This window comes from Anabrus simplex, chromosome 1 (genome assembly GCF_040414725.1).
Source record: "Anabrus simplex isolate iqAnaSimp1 chromosome 1, ASM4041472v1, whole genome shotgun sequence".
In the NCBI taxonomy this organism is placed as follows: domain Eukaryota; kingdom Metazoa; phylum Arthropoda; class Insecta; order Orthoptera; family Tettigoniidae; genus Anabrus; species Anabrus simplex.
In genome coordinates, this window is record NC_090265.1 from 622,562,058 (window position 1) to 622,585,021 (window position 22,964).

Below are 22,964 nucleotides of genomic sequence, written 5' to 3' on the forward strand. Positions count from 1 at the left end.
ATAAACGAGGTCATACGGCATTTGAAGTTTCCATGCACGCGAGAAGATCGACTTGATTGGGCTATACATTAAAAAAAAATATACGGACATAATGAATCAAACGAGCCGTGGTTATCATAATAATAAAATACGGGCACAGAAAGTCAAAGAAGCCGTAATACATCGAAAAAACAAATACTAATTTGGCAATGCACATAGGTCATGGTCCTGGAGTTGAATATACGGACCGGTAGAATCCGTGCGGCCGTGACGAGGAAAAAAATAGAATGCTTTTGGGATTGTTAAAAGATAGACAGATGAACAATAAATTTTTTTTACTGCAACGGAACTATCTACGAAGAAGAAACTGTCATATATAGGAGAAAGAAGACTAAGCTGAAGAATCACTACATCAAGCGGATTTTAAAAGATTACGCCAATATCTAGCGTAATTCCGAAGTGATCAAGTAATTAGAATCCAGAAAGGAGAAAAATAAACACCTTATCGGTAGCCGAGACTCAAACTGAAACTTCGCGCAGTGTATTAGACGAAATAAGAGTTCAGATATACTGAAAATAGTGTCGACAGTAACATTTAGAGCCGACTAGATTACATCTTTAAAATCTTGTTACCAAAATCTATCATATAAATTCTGATTGAATTAGCTGTAGAAAGAGCTATATTTTGTCCTTTGACATGTATCACACGTCTTGATTACATCTTTGATGGTTCGTCTCAACACTCAGCCTCAGTTACCTTGACTGATTAGTGCTTCGTCTATTCCGATAAGATTAAGATCAGATGGCCTCCTCTTGCATACAACCTAACAAAGAATGTTCATTAAGTTCTTGGCAGATATTGGTATAACAATGAATAAACCATCGTTACGACCATCTATGGGCAGAGTTTACTCGTTTCAGAGTCACTATGTCCTGGTGAAAATGTCGATGAGGAAAACATGTTCCAGGTTCTTTCCGTCCATTGGAAACTTCGTTGATACATGTAAAAAAGGTCCATTAGTCTGAATGCCCAAAGCGGGAATGTCTAGACGTAAATGTTGCATGTCACCAAATGTACAATCGTTATTTTCTTTTACAGTTTGCTTTATGTCGCACCAACACAGATAGATCATATGGTGACGATGGGATTGGGAAGAACTTCGAGTGGGAAGGAAGCGGTCGTAGCCTTAATTAAGGTAGGCTGGTGTGAAATTGGAAACTATGGAAAACCATCTTCAGGGCTGCTGACGAAGGGGTTCAAACCCCCTATCTTCCGAATGCAAGCTGACAGCTTTAGACTCAAACCGCTCAGCCATTCGCTCGGTTTTTTCTGCTTTCAGTTTCGTATTTTCATAATTGCTGCAATTATCAAGTGTGTAGCTGCTTCGGCCCCTTGGCTGCATGATAATAATCTAGCCCTTAGGTCTGGAGGGTCTTAGGTTCCATTCCCAGCCAGCAGCTGCATTTGGATAATTCCTATTAATCAGGAAGAAACTGTTTGTGTTTGTCCGGATACACATCACTACAGCAATACTCAATAGTAATTATTTTGCTATGGGTTTTACGTCGCACCGACTATGGGATTGGAGAGGAATCGACCATGGCCTTAATTAACACACAGCAAGCATTTGCCTTGCAAAAATGGGAAACCACAGAAAACTATCTGTAGGGCTGCAAATAATGAGGGTTGAACTCACCATCTCCCAAATGCAAGCACACAGATACGTGAACCAAACCTCGTAGCGAACTTGCTCGGTATGCAATCGTGAATATCCTCTCCAGATAGGGTTGACGTCAGGAAAGGTATCTAGCTGCAAAAGAAACTGAGCCAACTCCACATTTGTGATACTATTCACATCCGCGACTCCGCCAGGGTGTGGGAAAAAGTGGAAGAAGAAGAAGTTAAGAGTATTGCTAGGTATTAGTTTATTAGCTGATATCTTCATTTCATCTACGCAAGGTCATCATAGAATAAACAATTCAGTCGAGGAATTTTACTCTGAATTTCCATAAAATGAGTACACTTACCATGTCAGCGTAAATTGGAGCAAGTACAGCATCAGAACGAGAACATCCTCCTTGAGTTGCAAGCAGGCTACGAAAACGTAAGGCAACCTGTAAGTAAAAATTATAAAGTAAAATCAGGTACATAATCGTATCATTGTCTATGTAACGATAATAAATATAAGATTAATGCTCAGATATGTACTGTTTTTCAGTCTGTGTGAAACAACAAGCCCCATGTAGTGTAACAACACTCATGGTACATGGACTCAGCACGAGATGGCGGTGCGTTGGACAGGTACCACACACAAGGCTATGGGACTGCAGTAGTGGTTATAATGTACATATTGACAAATAACTGCAAAACACGTACGAACATACGGCAGAATGACCATAACAAAAATGTATCATTAAGCCTGAAGGGCAGTAGTATGTTACTACATCAGTATCCGTATGCCACGTGTGGTATGTAGGGAGTTAAAAGTTTCGTAAAAAATTGTAATAACTATAAAAGTATTATTTTGTTTTTAAAAACATATTAGATTTTGTGAGCGTCCGTGGCTCAGACGGCAGCGCGTCGGCCTCTCACCGCTGGATGCCGTGGTTAGAATCCTGGTCACTCCATGTGAGGTTTGTGCTGGACAAAGTGGAGGCGGGACAGGTTTTTCTCCGGGTACTCCGGTTTTCCCTGTCTTCTTTCATTCCAGCAACACTCTGCATTAACATTTCATAGCATTTATCAGTCATTTTTTTGCTAGTTGCTTTACGTCGCACCGACACAGGCAGGTCTTGTGGCGACGATGGGACAGGGAAGGGCTAGGAGTGGGAAGGAAGCGGCCGTGGCCTTAATTAAGGTACAGCCCCAGCATTTGCCTGGAGTGAAAATGGGAAACCACGGAAAACCATTTTCAGGGCTGCCGACAGTGGGGTTCGAACCTACTATCTCCCGAATACTGGATACTGACCGCACTTAAGCGACTGCAGCTATCGAGCTCGGTCATTTATCAGTCATTAATGATCAACTTGGGAGTGGCGACCCCATTGTAATAATAGCCTATATGGTTCATTCATTACAACCCTGACCCGGTCAAAGACTGGAAAACAGGTTGTAGGTTTTCATTTTCATTAGATTTTGTGAGAAAAAGACTCAATAATATAAAACTATATCTCCGTGCAATGGCAATTAAGGAAAGGAGTGTTATCCGAAAAATTCAAACTTAATACAAATACAAACTTAGACAGCTTCACCAAGAAGTAGTTCCAACTCGACTGAAGCATGTCCATTCTGACGCATGTAAGACAGCACACTCCGAAAGGATGAAAAACCTTGTGGGCTCACAAGAAGACAAACAGTTGAGATCTCGTGGTCCTTAGTGGCCCTAACGATGAATAATAATAATAATAATAATAATAATAATAATAATAATAATAATAATAATAATAATAATAATAATAATAATAACGGACGAGTTGGCCGTGCGGTTAGGGGCGTGCAGCTGTGAGCTTGTATCTGGGAGATAGTGGGTTCAAATCCCACTGTCCGCAGACCTGAATATAGTTTTCGTGGTTTCCCATTTTCACCCCATGCAACTACTTTGTCTGTACCTCAATTAAGGCCACGGCCGCTTCCTTCCCACTCCTAGGCCTTTCCTATCCCATCGTCGCCGTCGCCATAAGACCTATTTGTGCCGGTGCGACTTTAACCAAATTGTAAAAAAAAATCATTGAAGACATTCGGAAAAGAGGAAAAGAAAAAAAATGTTAAGAAAATTTCTAGGTTCAAATGTAAAAGAATGGAATGAGGAGACCCATATCTAACAAGGAACAGAAGGAAGAGAAGGTTAGAGTTCTATGAACAGTTGTTGAGGATGGATAGTAACAGACTAATGAATTCTTCAGGAAGAGGAAGACACAGCTGAAATGGTTTCTAGAATTGTGAGGATGGACTTGACGAAGACGGGGCTTCCGGAAGATTACATCATGAACAAAAATCGATTTATACAACTCGTCCAAACGTTCCGTGGTTTCCAGGAGACTGAGGAAACACTGGTGAGCCAAGGGAGGTACTATACAGAAGAACGGAAGAAGATAGTAGGAGGAAGAATGGAAATATACTGGTAGAGAGTGAAGGCAGAGAAGGCTAAAAATACCGCAAAGATTGTCAAACGTGGTCCATAGACGGCCGAAACGATGTAGAGAAAATAAAACTAAAAGCAAAAAGCAAAATAATGGTCTTACGTCCCAATAACTACTTTTATGGTTTTTGGGGACACTAAGGTGCCAGAAATGTTGTTCCGTGGGAATTCTTTTACGTGGCAGTAAATCTACCGACATGAGGCTGGCGTATTTGAACTTCGTCCTCTCCATCCGATCGACTCAACCAACTCGTGCTCAGAAACCCTGTCTGAGCCACTAGCCCCGATTTGAAGGGAAATACTAACTGGTTCTTGATTCATTTTCAGTTCATCAACAAAATTCGTTTGTAACAACAGTTCTACGTGCTGCAACTTAGCTAGTTCATCCTTTTGAAGTGCCTATACTTTTATTATCAATGCAAACGTTTACCAAACGCTTATATGAGCCGACAACACAGATAACGACCTCCAAATCCCTAGTGATGCTTGTTATCAGAGTTCCTGTGCCAGTTTGACTAGCTAAGACGTACAACGTTATAGCTTTCCCAGCTCAGTTTGGTGGGTTTGGCCTCAACTGGGTCCAAGTTGCTCAAATACGCCAGTTTAAAAGCGATAGATTTAGCAGGACGTAATAGAAAATTATGCAAAATTCTGGCTCCTCGACGTCTCCAAAAACCGGATAAGATTATTATTATTAACATGTCCGGCTTCATAGCTGAGTGGTCGGTGTCTTGACCTTCAGTCCTCGGGGGCGCTGGGTTCTATATCCTGCTAGTTTCAGGTATTTTAATCTTAGATGTTTCGGTGATTTGGTGTTTGAGCCGTCCCCAGCGTTCCTGCAACTTATACACTACTCACAACACTAATTTTGACTACACTAACACAGCAGATACCTCCCACCCTCGTCGGAGGGCCTGCTCTACAAGATCTGCATCAAGCTAGCAATAGTCACATAATATTATTATTACAATCTCCATGTGCTTATCCAAAATAAGTTCAAGCGCTCCAATGTAATCGATACCTTGATATAGTCTGATTGGAAGAAAGTTACCTTTTCAGTTGAATGTGATGTTTTTGATGCTCCGGACAATGTTAAGTAGAGGAATGAAGATTCGATTTGCTGAAATAACAACCCTGCAAATGAATCCTTCAACTAGTGTACTTATTGACCTTTTTGGTGTATGGCTTGCGGAAAGGTCTGGTGCAGGTCTTCAAGTTGACGCCCATCGGCAGCCTGCGCAACGATGAGGATGGGAGCCTACTTGAGTTATGTTGAAGATGACACACACACACAGACAGACAGACAGACAGACAGACAGAGCCCCTTAGTCAGAGGAATTAACCGATGAAGTTTAAAATCCCAGCCCCAGCCGGGAATCGAATCCATACCCTTTGAACCGAAGATAATTACGTTGACCATTCATCCAAGGAATCGGACCTTATTGACGTAGGATATATCTATAGTTTCCGAACCGTACTCGGTCTAGTGAGTATTACAGACACATGGAGGTTTTAATATCAAAATAGCTTCTAGACAACACTAGTGAAAATAGCGTTCAATAGAGGAACATCCATTTTACCTAGTAATAATGGTCTTATCCCAGTATGACGTCATCGAGTTATACAATAGCGCCATGCCGCGCGGCTACGGTAGCTATTTCCAGTTTCTTTGCAATTATTTAAGAATAAATATAATAATAATAATAATAATAATAATAATAATAATAATAATAATAATAATAATAATAATAATAATAATCGTATGGCCTCAGCTACCGTGTGCAGACATTTCGATTTGACGCCATCTGGCTGTCTGCTCGTCAATTTCGGCGTTCCGTTTTACTCTAGGTCCGCTAGATGGCAGACAGAGTAAACCGGATCTCTCTTGGGCGTCTATGGCTGAGATTGAATTAATTTCGTCGGGTAAATACCAAATGTATCACCAGAGATCTTTTACATGCCGACATCGTACGACATGGAGTGTCGAATGGACTTCAAAAATCCGACTACCTCTGCCGGGTTTGAACCCGCTATCTTGGGATTCGGAGGCCGACACTCTACCACGGATCCACAGAGGCAGCTAATTATTTAGAAAAGTCTAGGAAAACAACAGACAGGGAATCTGCCACCTAGACGATTGTCCCAAATGCACATCAGTAATAATTGATTCATTCCTCTTGCTTTGACCTCAGGATTAGGACACGAGTAATCACACACAGAGTTTTCATTCTCTGGGTTAGATAGCTACCGCTTAAGTATCCAGTCTTTTGGAGATAGTGGGTTCGAACCTCACTGTTGGCAGTCCTGAAGATGGTTTTCTGTGGTTTCCCGTTTACACACCAGGCTGTAGCTTAATTAAGGCCACGGCCGCTTCCTTCCCACCTCTTGCCCATTCATGTCCCATCGTCTCCATAAGACTTATCTGTATTGATGCGACGGAAAGCAACTGTTAATTTTTTTATCTGAGCCTGCACAATCACTGTGAGTCCATATCTTACATAAGTGGCAATGGGCCCACAGTTCTCCCCTGCAGCCATCAGAAAACCTGCCGTCACAAAACATACAGCGAGCATCTTGAGAACCTGGACGTAGCTGGCTTAAGTCATCCGAGATTAATTCATCGTTTGCACCTGTGATAGAGATAGGGACATCGTGTGATAATTCATCAAAGGTGTGTACAATCTTCTCATGCGTGATCTCTTAACTTGAATCTTTTAGATGAGTTTATAGGTGCTTTTGATGCAGGACGAACCAAGTTGTTTTTGTAGGGAGAAGATGTTATTGTATAGGGTCTACGATTTGCTTGCTTTCCGTCCACGATTTGATTGTCTTGCTTTAACCGCAGGGGCCGGCAAGATATCGCGAGGGATGACGGAACCACTTGTAGAACTACTTGTAGTGGACGGTGTTGTGTTTTGTACTGAGGCAGAGGTGTAATAATGATTGAGTAGTCGGGAATAAATTTATCTACTTGCTCTATAAAACTTTGCTGTAGGTACCTGTAATATTTAAATACAAACCAATAGAAACACAATCACAAAAACTACAAATTTTCAATACATGGTAGATACATGGAACAGTCTCATATTACAACCATATTCATGTCCGACTCGTTGGCTGATTGGTCACCGTACTGACCTTCGGTTCAGAGGGTCCCGGGTTCGATCCCCGGCCAGGTCGGGGATTTTAACCTTCATTGGTTCATTCCATTGACCCGGGGGCTGGGTGTTTATGCTACCCCAACATCCCTGTAACTCACACACCACACATAACACTATCCTCCACCACAATAACACGCAGTTACTTACACATGGCAGATGCCGCCCACCCTCATCGGAGGGTCTGCCTTACAAGGGCTGCACTCGGCTATAAATAGCCACACGAATAAGAAAATCATCTTCGTGTCTCATATTGCTACCAATTGACCATTTCAATTAACCACAGAAACTCACAAAGAATGCCACAAATATGTTATAATACTGTATTTAATGTAGTTTAGCGTACCTTATGTGGTTGCAGAGAAATGTCAAATTCAAATCATGAATAAAGCACATGAACTCTGCATTACAAAACCTTTTGATTGCTCCGAAGACAATAACACGCTCACAATACTGATTCTCAAGACAGGATGCCGGCTGCAACACATGGTTATAGACCTCTAGCACGTAGTTCCCCGGGTAGTGCGATACATCTCACTGACGCCCAGGAACCAGAACTTCTATATCTCATATAACTACCCTATCTCATATTTTTATCTTCTCCTCTATAGGCAGTAAGCACGGTTTAAAACTGAATATTCGATCATATTCAATATCATATCAATATCTGTCGGGCTCTTCAGGGTTGGCGATAAGAAAGATATCCGGTCATAAAACTCGTCTAATTCCATACAAAGAACCGGCCACAGAAAATTTAAGAGGGCGTCCCTCAAGGCAGTATCATGGGACCTCTATATTTTCTTATATATTGCGCCCTGGTGGGGGTGTGATAAGCGTCATGCAATTGTAATTATTTATGGAGGAATATATATTTCATTTTCAGAAGCGAGAAGATCGTACTTTACATACAGTAAGAGCAGGCCAGGCCGAGATGGTATGGTGAAACATGCACAGACTATTGTCTCCGCTGAGATTAACAAACACAATGAACGGCAGAATTAGAATTCTCAGAAATTGTGACGAAGGGGGAAGAGAAAGGCACGAGTTGTTGACAAGTTGCGGAAGGTTTTCATAGCCCCGAGCAGAATAGGTAGTGGCGACAGCGCAGAGAGCTGGGTGCAAATTTCTGAGAAATGACGTAGGGGTATCTCCATGTACTAGCGGGAGCTGAACGCAGGGTTGGCACTGGAAGAAAAAAATGAGCCTTCCCGGTCACGTGGTTTAGGTGGACCAATGGAAAAATTCACTTGACCAAAGCAAGGCGACAACTTCGTATTGTAAGAAGCACCAGCGAGGTTAACTCCGTGGATTAAACTGATAGAAGGGAGTGAGTTATCAATTGAGAATAAGGTGGAATTTAGGAGCCTTACTATATCATAAAACTTATAAAAAGTTAATAATTGCGGGAGATTGCATGGTGTAATTCTGAGAATTCATGAATGCTATCCGATGATTGGCTGGAGGCAAAGGACGCCACAATAGAGCGCGAAATCCCAGGCCGCGATACGGCAGCTAAATTCGCAAATATATCCATTATCAGCGAACGATAATAGTTGAGAATTGGTATAGAGCATTTGAGAACATAATTACATCATTGGATATCATATTTAACCCACGGGCCAAACCGCAAATTGTCGTATGAAGATATCGGGACTGCGCGTCCCAAGATGACCTCCTCTGAACTCGGAAGAGAGGGGATACAAGTATAAATATGAGGTCGTGGACAAGGATTGAAAACTACTTTTGACAAAGTGTCGGAGCGGATACCAGCCTGGGGTGCGTGACAACTTCTGATATTTTGTTCGAGCCGTGATTACGCCAGGGGTGCGTGTGTGTACTTACTCGTAGAGTAGGGTTCGAAGTATTATATTGTTACATAGTACAGTGATTCATGACGTGATGTAGCTCATATTACACTCTTGAGCAGTATACTAGTATGAAGTGTTTCAAATAGACAGGACTCAGTAAAGCATAACTTACGGAGTGTGAGATTCTACCAACAGATTAGGAAGTGCGTTACGTGAGAACGGTCACGAGTGTTTATGTCACCTAGTAAACAGTCGTATCTAAACTGATACCTGGTCAGCTACACGAACGTGAGACGGGAAATTCAAGTGCGCGCACGGGCCGTTGTAAAGGGGATCCCGAGGTATCCCATGTTCCTAGTGTCCGGGAAAGGAATGAAGAATGTATACCTACATTAAGTGGGCTAGATACAAGGCCGAGAGTGTAAAATTTGTGAGTAGAATTTAGGGTGGAAATTATTCCAGAGTGCAACAGTTATTTTATTCGTTTTTATTCAAAATGTGTAAAGTTGAAAAGGGTCAAGGATTAATTCTTCAAGCTGGCATGAATACCAGTGGAATGCAGGGCTAAGACTGGACGGGGCTTGTGCTTCTCGTCCGGCTTAGCAGACTACAAAAAAGAGATGAGTAACCTTTTCAAATATTTGTAGATTGCTATCGTTAGGGGGAGGAAATCATATTATTTTATCATGGTAACTTGATTGTGAAACGAGCCGTTTCGGGCTCGTATAAATTCAAAGATAGATAGACAAAAGGACAAATTAATATGTACATGATTAGATCGAGCACTCATCATAATTTTGATTATTAAATAGAGTATAGTAGGGTTGAGTTGTTCATCCAAGTGCTTGAGTTGTTTGATATGATATGGAGCACGTTTCACGTAATGTTAATATTCATTTAGAAGTGCTTCCAAAGTGTTTTTCCGTTATCGGAACTTTTATAGATATTAAGGCATGTTGTTAAGATAATCCAGAGGTAGGGTTGCCAAGTGATTTAAATTGTTGTGGGACGGAATGAAGTCCATTGATTTGTTTGTAAATATCGCGAAGTTCGCCAGTGGACAAAATAATAATAAACTGTACAAGTGTCGAAGTAGTTACATTAATATTGGGTAATGTGTAAAGGCGTGTTTAATAATAATCTTTGAGAATAAAGGCACGGGCCTAGTTGGATAGAATTATTGCAAATTAAAGTAATTTAAATGTGGAGATAATATGTGGCATGAATATTTAATTTGGGCATTGAATCCGATTTTAACACTAATTGTTGATTTAACGTTTTTTGGACTCCATAATAATCATAAATAATTTTGGTAGAAATGAGATCGGCATTTTTGATAATATGGTCACGTTATGTTTGAGGCCCAGAATGATTTGAGCCAAAAGTTGAGATTTGGAGTTTGTGGGACAGAAATCCGCTCCGAAATGAAAGTGAATTGTACTGATGTTGATGAAGAAATAGATGGATCTTAAGGCCCACATAGAGGTTGTATTTATATACCGGTGTATTGAGTGGCAGAATAGAGTCCACACACCGAGGGTTAGTTAGTGAAAATGTTTTGAAGAGTTCCGATGGATAAATGGACTTCAAAATGTAAAAGGAAGGAATAATTTAACACTTGCAGAGATTGGAGGTATTTGCCCCAACTGCGAGGTGTTATGGGATTTGAGAATTGTCTTAGGAGCATATGGTCTCCATGAATTAACGACAGTACGAAAATCAGTTTGCGGGTTCGAACACTATTATGTCCCGACCGATGTGAATTCGGATCTTGGTGATTTCTGTTTGGGAGAGAACATATGTGACTAAATTATAAAGAAGGGGAATAAAAATAAAGATTCTCGAGAGAATAATAATATTAATAATAATAATAATAATATTCCAAGTAAATCATGTCTGGATTGATTAGTGCCAAAATAAATCGGAATTGTAAAAAGGGGTTATGCGTTAAACATATTAAGAGTGGACTATCGTGTAACAAGCGAAAATAATTTTTTAAAAATTAATAATAATAATAATTATTAAAAAAGAAGCTACTTTTTTTTGAAGAAGAAGAATTTACTTTTTTATATTTGGACATAATAATGATGTTGGGAGTTGAAATGAAAAATTTGAGATTTTTAACTAATAATAATAATAATAATAATGAGAATATTTGAAGAAGGAGAAGAAGAATAAAAAGCTACCTTTTTATGAGAATAATAAGAGCGAGAAGTTGAAGTATTATAGCGAGGATGATTACGGGTTACGATAATCACGATTTCCACCATTAATAATAATAATAATAATAATAATAATAATAATATTTTAATATTTTTTTTTTATTATTTCGGATGCTGATGATGAATGATACTAGGGAAGTCAGCTGGCGAATTAACGTAATAATGTCAAGTGTTGTGAATAATAAGTTAAATGTTGTAAAATGAAGGCAAATCCCTACATCTGGACCATTAGGTTATAGTCTCTTTGTCGTTTCCTTCAACTAACGATTAGCATATCTTGGTTAGGAACCCGGGGAGAGTTTGTAGTTTCCCGGGTTGGTCTCATCTCAATCAAAGTGGAGGCGATAACATAGTTCATGTGATCGCGCCCACTTAGCCAACAGGTAATTGGTCCATGACCAAAATGGTCATGGTGTTAACGAAGGTAAATGTGATACCTTCAGATATCAACGGTTCCACCACCCAAATGGAAGGGTGGTCAAAAGTGATAAATATTATGTAATCATTTTTCAGGAATAATTTGCCAAATTACCGGCAAATCAAGGGTCAACAGATTTTGATTGTGTGTAAAAATTATTTTGTTTACTTCAATAAAATGCTCCTTTAGCATTTGCAAGGAAACAGTTCCAGGTTCTTATTCTTGTAGAATAGTAAACCCTTGGTGACCGTTTAAATATCCGTCCCCATTCCTAGGACGGAGCCTTCATAATTTTCCTTTGATGTGAATAGATATATAATTTGTGTGTTTTATGATGAGCCTTAAAGATTAGAGTGTCCCGTTCAACCCTGTAGTACTGATTGGATGGCGCCCTTACATTTAGTTTGAGATCTTATATCTCAAAATATAATTTTTTATTGTTTCTTAGTTGCGATAGATTCGGACAGTAACACTCCCTGAGATAAATGCTGGTTGGGACTCAGGCTTTGAGCGGATACAATATACATACATGATATGAGTAAAGAACTGGAATCACAGGTAAGGTTATTTGCGGATTATATTATACTCTATAGGGTAGTAAATAAGTTACAGGATTGTGTGCGACTACACAAACACCTCGGCAATGTGGTGAGATGGACAGCAGGCATTGGCATGATGGGAAACGAGATGAAAAAGTCAGGTTGTAAGTTTTACCAAGAGGGAAACTCTTCTCAGTTTTAATTACTGTGTTGATGGGGTGATTGTACATCATGGGAATCACTTTAAGTACACAGGTGTTAATATAAGGAGTAATCCTCATTGGGGTAATCATATTAACGAACTTGTGAAGAACGGTTACACATCTTTTTACATGGTTATGAGGGTACTTAAAGGTTGCAGTAAGGATTTCAAGGCGAGGGCGTTCAAGGTTGTGGTAAGACCCCAATTAGTGAATGGTTTCTGTGTACGGGACCCACACCACGATTATTTGATACGAGAACTGGAGAAGATCAAAAGGAAAGCAGCACGATTTGTTCTTGATGATTTCCGACAAAATGTTGAAAAATTTGGGTTCGAAAGACTTAAGAAGACAAGCTGCTCGACTAAGTGGTATGTTACGAGCTGTCGGTGGAGATATGGCATGGAATGACATTAGTAGACGAATCAACTTGAGTTGAAATTTTAAAAATAGGAAAGATAATAATATGCAGACAAAGTTGGAATTCAAGAAGACAAATTGGGGCAAATATTAATTTACTGGACGAAGAATAAAGAACTAGGCTGATTTATCACAAGTTCTTTGAAAACATTTAAGAAAGGCTACGTAGATAATTAACAGGGAACCTGCCACCCTCTTAAATGCAGATCATTGCTGAATGATTGAAAAATATGGCCGGAAGGAAATTATGTGTCTGACACTTCAACACAAATGTTTCCGATCAGAGGAGACTGCAGTCTTTACTAACACCAAGCTTTCAATATAGGCTACGGTTGAGTTGAGCTACCAGTGCTAGAGAGAGAGATGAAATTTCCATTAGGTCACCTGAACAGTAACTATGATTGCCGAGACGGGAGCTTAATTAAATTTCCAGTCTGGTGAATTGCACCATTCTCCGTTTGTCCTCGAGATGATTTGGAAGCTTAGTTGCGTTGTTTCATCCCTGATCAGATTCTGCTCGCTGAGGCGGTAAAGGCGTGCTCTATTCACCTGGAAAGGCGTGGGTTAGATTTTCCGCTCGAAGACGAAACATTTAGAAACGACACTTTCACTTCTGTAAAAGTTCACGTCGATGGATTATTTCAGTCAGTGTTGCTAGATCCTCCGAAATTTTGGAAGAATTTCCCATTTTCAAAAATATTCCAAAAATACGAAATTAGATGGGAATCTTCCCATTTTCTGTCCTCACATTATAGATACATTATGCTGGAAAGACGCATTTTATATGCCGTGAACATCAATTTTGAATTTTGACTTCGATTTTGGTTTTGTTTTCGATTACCTCATTTCAATCTTGTATTCTATATTTTCATTTTGATTAAGATCTTGAATTTTATTCTTGAAATGTGATTTTAGGAATATACTGTATTTTGAGTTACCATTTTTTTATATCGGTTTTGATTTTTTACTATTCATTTCCATTATTCTTTATTATTTTCAATCTTGTAGTTCGGTTATGGATATAATTTTGATTTATATTTTGATATTTGTATTTTATATTAAATTTTTATTTTTGTTTTGATTTTAAATTTAAATTTTAATTTACTTAAAATTTTGGATTGTGAAATTTGAATAATTTTAGGAATTGATTCTTGGATTTGGCTTTTTGATTCTCTTTTCGATTTAATTTTCGGATTTCGATTTGTATTTTCAGTATGATTATTCATTTCTCAAGTATCCAAAGAGTGCTTTCAATTACTTCGAACCCACTATCTCCCCAATACTGGATACTGGCCGCACTTAAGCGACTGCAGCTATCGAGCTCGGTAATGAATTTTCTTTGCTGCATCTTTGACGTATTTACAAGTGCACCCGGTTATGGAACGTGTGCAGTAAAATGTTTGCTATTTGCTCACAACATCCGAAATACAGGACGTTTTACCGCTCATTCGAAAAAAGTGATTGGGCATCCCATGCATCACTAGTGCATGCGGGATATTTGTAAGTAGAAACTACGCCGGTCGCGGGCCACCTGGTATGTATAGTAGCCTAACCTAAACTATAAGGTCTCATTATCCCATCAAGAGTTGCAGTGTGTGTAGAAAAGTAGAGGTCTGTCTTTCAACAGTCACAGCTATCCAAGGAATGCTCCCAATCGCTAAGCATTAAATTCACAAGTAAAACTCGTAACATTCGCTTAGACCACCTCAATCGATTAGCTCATGAGTTTGGTGCGCTTTATACAGTATGGCGCGCAAACAGCGATGCAGAGTTCCTGTGCACAGTGCATCGGTCCCGCTCGGTTCGGCTCGGACCAACGCTTCGTCTCTGGGCTACTCGGCTAAGCTCGGCTCAACTCGGCTCAACTCAGCTCAGATTTGGAGCATTACGGAGCAAGTGACGAAAAGGGAGACAGGGGGAGCGAGCGAGACAGGAGTGGGGAAAGAGAGAGACAGCGCTATTGCTCCAAATCGAGGAGTGGGGGTCTGCACTCTGGTCAACCAAGCGAAGTCGTCTTTTGCACCGTACACAGTGCATGCACCAGGCGCATGCACCCTGAGAGGCCCTGAGTCTTAACCTTAAACGTCCCTAACTATATTGATCGTAATGAAAATATCTCAAAAATTGTATACACAATAATTAGTACAATGTATCAAATGATTTGGGAAAAACAAATGTTAATATTGTCTTTAGGATTTCTTTAAAAGTAACATTCATTATAAAATGTGTTATCATGTCTTTTGGACCAATAGCGTGTAACTTGAACCAGGTGATCATGTATTTTGGACTAGTAAATAGAATGTATTAATTAATGTATTTATTATGAAATCCTAAGCAATACAATACGACACTATGAATTGTGTTCGCCACTTTTGGCATGTAAGACAATCATAAAACAATTCATCGTGAATTTTGGCGCAGTTTTCATGAGTTCAATTTTTGCAACAATTGCACTAAATCCAATCGTCATCATAATACTTGTCACAATAAATTGCAAACTATTTTTCATTTTTTCTTGCGTCTGTAGTGAACAGATTCTCGACCGCTGCTTATCCCGAAGGCCTGCAGATTACGAGGTGGCGTATGGTCAGCACGACGAATCCTCTCGGCTGTCATTATTGGGGCCACCATTTGATCGTATGATAGCTTCTCAATTGTGATCACGAAGGCTGAGCGGCCCTCGAACCAGCCCTCAGATCCGCGTAAAATTCCTAGCCGAGAATAGAACCTGGGACCTCCGGGTAAGAGGCAGACACGCTACCCCGACACCGCAGGGCCGTCCTCATATTATAAAACAAGTTATTTTAGAAAGGTTAGTAAAAGTACAAAGAAACGTAATTATTACAATTGTTTCAGCGGTCCAATCTACACACTCTCGGGCAACCCAAATTACATGGCATGCAAAGATCTAATAAAAACGAAATTATATGCGAAATAACTAAACATATATGAACGAAACTATGTTAAAACTTACCTAGATATTTCTCTTTTTCTTTTTTTTTTTTGCTAGGGGCTTTACGTCGCACCGACACAGATAGGTCTTATGGCGACGATGGGATAGGAAAGGCTTAGGAGTTGGAAGGAAGCGGCCGTGGCCTTAATTAAGGTACAGCCCCAGCATTTGCCTGGTGTGAAAATGGGAACCTACGGAAAACCATTTTCAGGGCTGCCGATAGTGGGATTCGAACCTACTATCTCCCGGATGCAAGCTCACAGCCACGCGCCTCTACGCGCACGGCCAACTCGCCCGGTCCTAGATATTTCATCAGTACTTGTAAATGCTAAACACCCTCTTGGTTGAAATAACTACTTCACAGTACGTTTACTTGTCACCGTATAACCTTACAAGGAATGTGAGTATTAAGATAGTTGTACTCTTCCCATTTCAACCTTAAGTCAATTAACAAAACAATTTATAGGAAGAAAGCTACCCTCGGCTGTCTAGCTGACCTTGCCTCCGACAGGGTGACCAAACTTACAAATGCAAAAAATAATATCGGTTAAAATTACACGCAGGTCCAAATTACACGGACTTCCCCTACGTTATGTGGAAGAGTTTCTGGGTGAAGGTGTGCCAGACCTGAGTGCAGATTCTTTGTCTAGAAACCTCTTTACTTGTCCATTCTTTTGCAGATCGTCACGGAGAAAGGTTCTCACTTGGACATCAGGCTGCCCAGCATTACCTCATCATTGACGTCAGCCGGGGAGTATAAGAGTCCCCCACGGGCGCTGAAACAAAGCTCTTTGTTGTCGACACTTTGTCCCACGTCGCCGGACTCAGGTAGGTTGTAATTTACTATATTTGTGATTATAATTGTAGGTATACAGGTTTACAAAATGCAGTAGACTGTTTTCAGCACTTTTTAAAACCAAAACTTATTTATTTATTTATTTTGTAATAATTTAAATCTAAAACATAACATTTTCAAGGATATTTATTTATTTATTTATTTATTTATTTATTTATTTATTTATTTATTTATTTATTGTTTCAAAGATCACATGAGCTAATGCCAGTATTGGGATAGTAGATTCGAACCCCACTGTCGGCAGCCCTGAAAATGGTTTTCCGTGGCTTTCCATTTTCACACCAGACAAATGCTGGGTGGGGCTGTACCTTAATTAAGGCCACGGCCGCTTCATTCCCACTCATAGCCCTTTCCTGTCCCATCGTCGCCGTAAGACCTATCTGTGTCTGTGCGACGTAAAACAACTAGCAAAAAAAAAGTATTGGGATAGTACATCAAAGAGCTCACACAGTTACAATATTAAAGAAAAACTGAATTATTTATACTACAGAGCTGATAACATTTTGTAATAATTAAATCTAAAATACAACATTTTTTAAGGATACAATTGTTGTTTAATATATATAAGCAGAATCATATAGTTCGAAATGAAACCTGATAATAAGTTCATCTAAACAGATTAGGAACATTAAATTTTGTCCATAAATGTTTATTAATATTTCTTTTGAATTTATTGAAATTCTGACAAGCTCTCATCGAGTCTGTAATGGAATTAAATGCTATTATAGCCCTATACAATACACCATTATTTCCATACTTCTTGTAACTAAAAGAAGATTCGGAAAACATACGGTAGTCACATGAAATAATGTAGTAGTAATGAAGTACGTATTAAATTATGTTCGTCAGTTCCAGTAATAATTTTATTGGTACTTCCCTTCTGACTGACTATTCACTCGTGTAACAAACTGCAGTGAATCTATAAAATTCCGTTGTATGAAAAATAATACCTTGCATCTTGGACGCTCTCCCTTAAGGATGGATGTGTTGCATTATCTATCTGAGGATATCAGCTCTGAATAATATATTATTATGTATGCATCTCCGACAAATTATCACTAAATCGAATCAATAACTTTTTGGACCTTCCGCAGGTAGAGAAACATGAGACTCCCTATCACACATCCTAATGTTTGTTCGAAGTATTATTTATCTATATCGAGACAGCCAGGTGTGGATTACGGTCACATAAAGCCCCCCCCCCTTCTCTCTCTCTTTGTGATCTTGCAGGCTGTGGTGTGAAGCGTTGATGGATGGCCATGACTACACTTGTCGACTTCGGATTCCATACTGTCCCTCGAAAACGATTCATTAGGTGCCCATAAATCAATCGTTATCAATTTGAGTTTTATTTATTGCAAGACATATTTATGAATATTTGATTTTTCCAAAGGCAAAGCCGGGCTGAGTGGCTCAGACGGTTCAGGCGCTGGGCTTCTGACCCCAACTTGGCAGGTTCAATCCTGGCTCAGTCCGGTGGTATTTGAAGGTGCTTAAATACGTCAGCCTCGTGTCGGTAGATTTACTGGCACGTAAAAGAACTCCTGTGGGGCTAAATTCCGGCATCTCGGCGTCTCCGAAAACCGTAAAAGTAGTTAATGGGACGTAAAGCAAATAACATTATTATTATTTATCCAAAGAGAAATTTGACACCTTATCTGTTTCTGTGTCCGAATCGTTGGCTGAACGGTCAGCGTACTGGCCTTCGGTTCAGAGGGTCCCGGGTTCGATTCCAGGCCGGGTCGGGGATTTTAACCTTAATTGGTTACTTCCTACGGCACGGGGTCTGGGTGTATGTGTTGTCTTTATCATCATTTCATCCTCCTTGCGACGCGCAGGTCGCCTACGGGAGTCAAATAGAAAGACCTGCACCTGGCGAGCCGAACCCGTCCTGGGATATCCCGGCACTAAAAGGCACACGACATTTCATTCCATTTATTTCAGTATCCTACATTATATATTTTATGCGCGACTTGAAACTATTTAGGACATTCTCACAGGTCATTTCACAATTTTTTATGTGTATGTAAGGAGGTATTTCGTAGTGTTTCTCATTTATAAAGTTTACTTGCTTTATTTCTGCTTATTAGAAAGCTAATTTTGTTTTCAAGAGACCAAGTAAAGGCTACCAGATGATTTTCCTTTGACTTCCTGGGTGAGCTATTTGTTGTGAACTGGAATGTGAAGTAACATTATAACAATTTTATTAAGCATTTCCGGGAGATTTTTAGCACGTTAGTGGTTTTTACTAAGAAACATTGGTGTTTCATTGTACATTAAAATCCTAGCGCTAGTCACCACATGTAGTAAGAACACATTAGAAAGTAAGAGAGTTATAAAATCTTATGACTTGTTCTCCTTTAATGGGGATCAGGTGGTTCAATTCAGTTGGCACAATGCCCATCTGGTTCCTTTAGCTAAAGTGAGTCTATTTTATCCCGTGTTTAGGAGCGAAATGATTATCAGTGGTTATAATAAGGGTTTTATAACGCGGAACATACCTTCAATTAACAGTCTGGCAAAACGTAATGGATTTAAATGTATATTTGCCCGGACGGAGTGGCAGGTTCGATCGTAGCTGAGTCCGGTGGTCTTTGGTTATTGTCGAGAAATACCTTCATTAAATCTGAGTCTATTCCGGAGGCAACACCAAGAATTTGATTAAAGTTGAATCAACACACTGTCCGTAAAAAGTTTTGAAGAAAATTTGAAGGCAAGGAAGTAAATGCATTTTCATTTTATTTTATTTCGTTAACCTTATAGCCCAGTACCATTATTACTAGCTTGTCTTTAAAGCCGGCGTGATTTGAATTCCGACCATTGCCCGTGGGATTTAAAAATGAAAAAAATCATCTGTATAGGACGGATTCCGCTTAAAACTGGAATTGCGGGACCATGATTTTCATATTTATTTCGTATCTTTTTTATTGCTATAGCCTTTACGTAGCACCGACACAGATAGGTCTTATGGCGACGATGGGACAGGAAAGGGCTAGGACTGGGAAGGAAGAGGCCGTGGCCTTAATTAAGGTACAGCCCCAGCATGTGCCTGGTGTGAAAATGGGAAACCACGGAAAACCATCTTCAGGGGTGCCGACAGTGGGATTCGAACCTACTATCTCCCGAATACTGGATACTGGCCGCACTTAAGCGACTGCAGCTATCGAGATCTGTAGATATTTCGTATCTAGAAAGTATTCAAGCGTTTACTATCATCTTACGGATAACAGCGAAAGAAAAATCTGTACTTCTATGCTTTTTTATTTTTATCGTCTTTTTCTTGAAAATGCAAATTCATCGCGCGTAGCAGCAATGATGCCGTGATAGTGCGAAAGATTTTACAAACGAAGCGCAGAGTGATCATGTTCTTTGGTAAACTGGTAAATGAGTGTAGATTAGTCACATTGAACTGGTAAGTGATGCACTTTCGTGTAACATCTTGCATTCAATTTTCAAGTCACTGATTTCTATCGTTGAGTGTTCTAAAATTGATTATATCACCTTTCTCTGTCCTCCTCTAAAACAGGAAAATTTTAACCCGACTTTTGTAAGAATACCTGATACTTTAAGGAATCATCCGGTAGTCTTCCCTTTGAGTTCTGGAGCTGATGTTGGTGACATCGAATATATGCAGGGTGGTCGGAAGAAAAAAAAGTAAACCGGATATACACTGACTGACAGAGCAAATGAAACACCAAGAAGGAGTGGTCAGAACTTTATGCCAATTGCAGGGTAGACTGATGTCACTGAGGTATGCTCATGATGTGAAATGCGCCGCTGTGCTGCGCACGTAGCGAACGATAAATGGGACACGGCGTTGGCGAATGGCCCACTTCGTACCGTGATTTCTCAGCCGACAGTCATTGTAGAACGTGTTGTCGTGTGCCACAGGACACGTGTATAGCTAAGAATGCCAGGCCGCCGTCAACGGAGGCATTTCCAGCAGACAGACGACTTTACGAGGGGTATGGTGATCGGGCTGAGAAGGGCAGGTTGGTCGCTTCGTCAAATCGCAGCCGATACCCATAGGGATGTGTCCACGGTGCAGCGCCTGTGGCGAAGATGGTTGGCGCAGGGACATGTGGCACGTGCGAGGGGTCCAGGCGCAGCCCGAGTGACGTCAGCACGCGAGGATCGGCGCATCCGCCGCCAAGCGGTGGCAGCCCCGCACGCCACGTCAACCGCCATTCTTCAGCATGTGCAAGACACCCTGGCTGTTCCAATATCGACCAGAACAATTTCCCGTCGATTGGTTGAAGGAGGCCTGCACTCCCGGCGTCCGCTCAGAAGACTACCATTGACTCCACAGCATAGACGTGCACGCCTGGCATGGTGCCGGGCTAGAGCGACTTGGATGAGGGAATGGCGGAACGTCGTGTTCTCCGATGAGTCACGCTTCTGTTCTGTCAGTGATAGTCACCGCAGACGAGTGTGGCGTCGGCGTGGAGAAAGGTCAAATCCGGCAGTAACTGTGGAGCGCCCTACCGCTAGACAACGCGGCATCATGGTTTGGGGCGCTATTGCGTATGATTCCACGTCACCTCTAGTGCGTATTCAAGGCACGTTAAATGCCCACCGCTACGTGCAGCACGTGCAGCATGTGCTGCGGCCGGTGGCACTCCCGTACCTTCAGGGGCTGCCCAATGCTCTGTTTCAGCAGGATAATGCCCGCCCACACACTGCTCGCATCTCCCAACAGGCTCTACGAGGTGTACAAATGCTTCCGTGGCCAGCGTACTCTCCGGATCTCTCACCAATCGAACACGTGTGGGATCTCATTGGACGCCGTTTGCAAACTCTGCCCCAGCCTCGTACGGACGACCAACTGTGGCAAATGGTTGACAGAGAATGGAGAACCATCCCTCAGGACACCATCCGCACTCTTATTGACTCTGTACCTCGACGTGTTTCTGCGTGCATCGCCGCTCGCGGTGGTCCTACATCCTACTGAGTCGATGCCGTGCGCATTGTGTAACCTGCATATCGGTTTGAAATAAACATCAATTATTCGTCCGTGGCGTCTCTGTTTTTCCCCAACTTTCATCCGTTTCGAACCACTCCTCCTTGGTGTTGCATTTGCTCTGTCAGTCAGTGTATGAGCTTAGAGGGTTGGTCATGCGGTAAATTATTTGAAAGAAACAATTCGATATCTAGCACCGTTGTCATTCTCAGCTGCTGAAGTTAGCCAAGCAGATCGCTTCGCGAGCGAATTCAAATGAGCTTTGCGCGGCGGCGTTGCTAAATCTGTACATGATATAAGACCAGCATGAGAGCACTAATCGAAGAATAAAACTTCGCCGGGAGACGGGTTTGAATACAAACCTCCGAACTGACAGGATCGCGCCTAAGCAACTACTGCAATGTTTGTACTGGCTGAAACCAACGGTGTGTTTTTGCTGATTTCTTGGCATGGTGCGACGTAAAGCAAATTGTAATATATATTCCTCGCTTACTACTTTATGAAAATCTACAGCCTGTTTCCAGTCATTCGACCGGGTCAGGGATGGAATGAAAGAATCCCCATCTAGTGGCGAGGATAGGAAATGTGCCGGCTGCCGAAGCCTGTCGCACTCCTCTGGGGCAATGACTGACAGATGAAATGAAATATTAATGGAGAGTGTTGCTGGAATTAAAGATAGGGAAAACCGGAGTGCGCGGGGAAAAACCTGTCCCACCTCCAATTTTTCCAGCACAAATATCACATGGAGTGTCCGAGATTTGAACCACGGACGGAATCCAGCGGTGAGAGGTCGGCACGCTCCCGCCTGAGCCACGGAGGCTACTTACTATTTTATATTTTGCATAATTTTTGCATCACCTTGGTGCTAAGAGGCCCTGCACCTTTACATACAAATGGAATAGAGATATACACAAACTAAATTTCAGCTCTCTTTATTGCTCATGAAAACTACACATTGCAAGTTGCACAATCATACAACTGGCCTTTCTGAAGTTGTGGTCCAGATTGCAGCATATACCAGTACCTCTAATATCCAGTAGCACGTCCTCTTGCACTGAAGCATGCCTGTATTCGTCGTGGCATGCTATCCACTAGTTCATCAAAGCACTGTTGATCCAGATTGACCCACTCCTCAACGGCGATTCGGCGTAGATCTCTCAGATTAGTTGATGGGTCATCTCGTCCAAAAACATTCATTTTCAATGTATCCCAGGCATGTTCGATAGGGTTCATGTCTGGAGAACATGCTGGCAACTCTAGTCGAGCGATATCATTATCATTATCATTAAGGAACTCATTCACAAGATGTGCT

The 22,964-nt window shown here is 41.0% G+C and overlaps 1 protein-coding gene across 1 annotated transcript in view; it reads left to right on the plus strand.

Annotated features, from left to right (window-relative positions):
• LOC136882316 (popeye domain-containing 2) overlaps nt 1–22,964 on the plus strand; it is a 154,920-nt gene that overhangs the window by 125,767 nt on the left and 6,189 nt on the right. Inside the window, exon 11 of the mRNA XM_068229162.1 lies at nt 16,517–16,664. Within this exon, the coding sequence (XP_068085263.1) occupies nt 16,517–16,664 (148 nt within the window). The remainder of the gene's footprint in view (nt 1–16,516; nt 16,665–22,964) is intronic.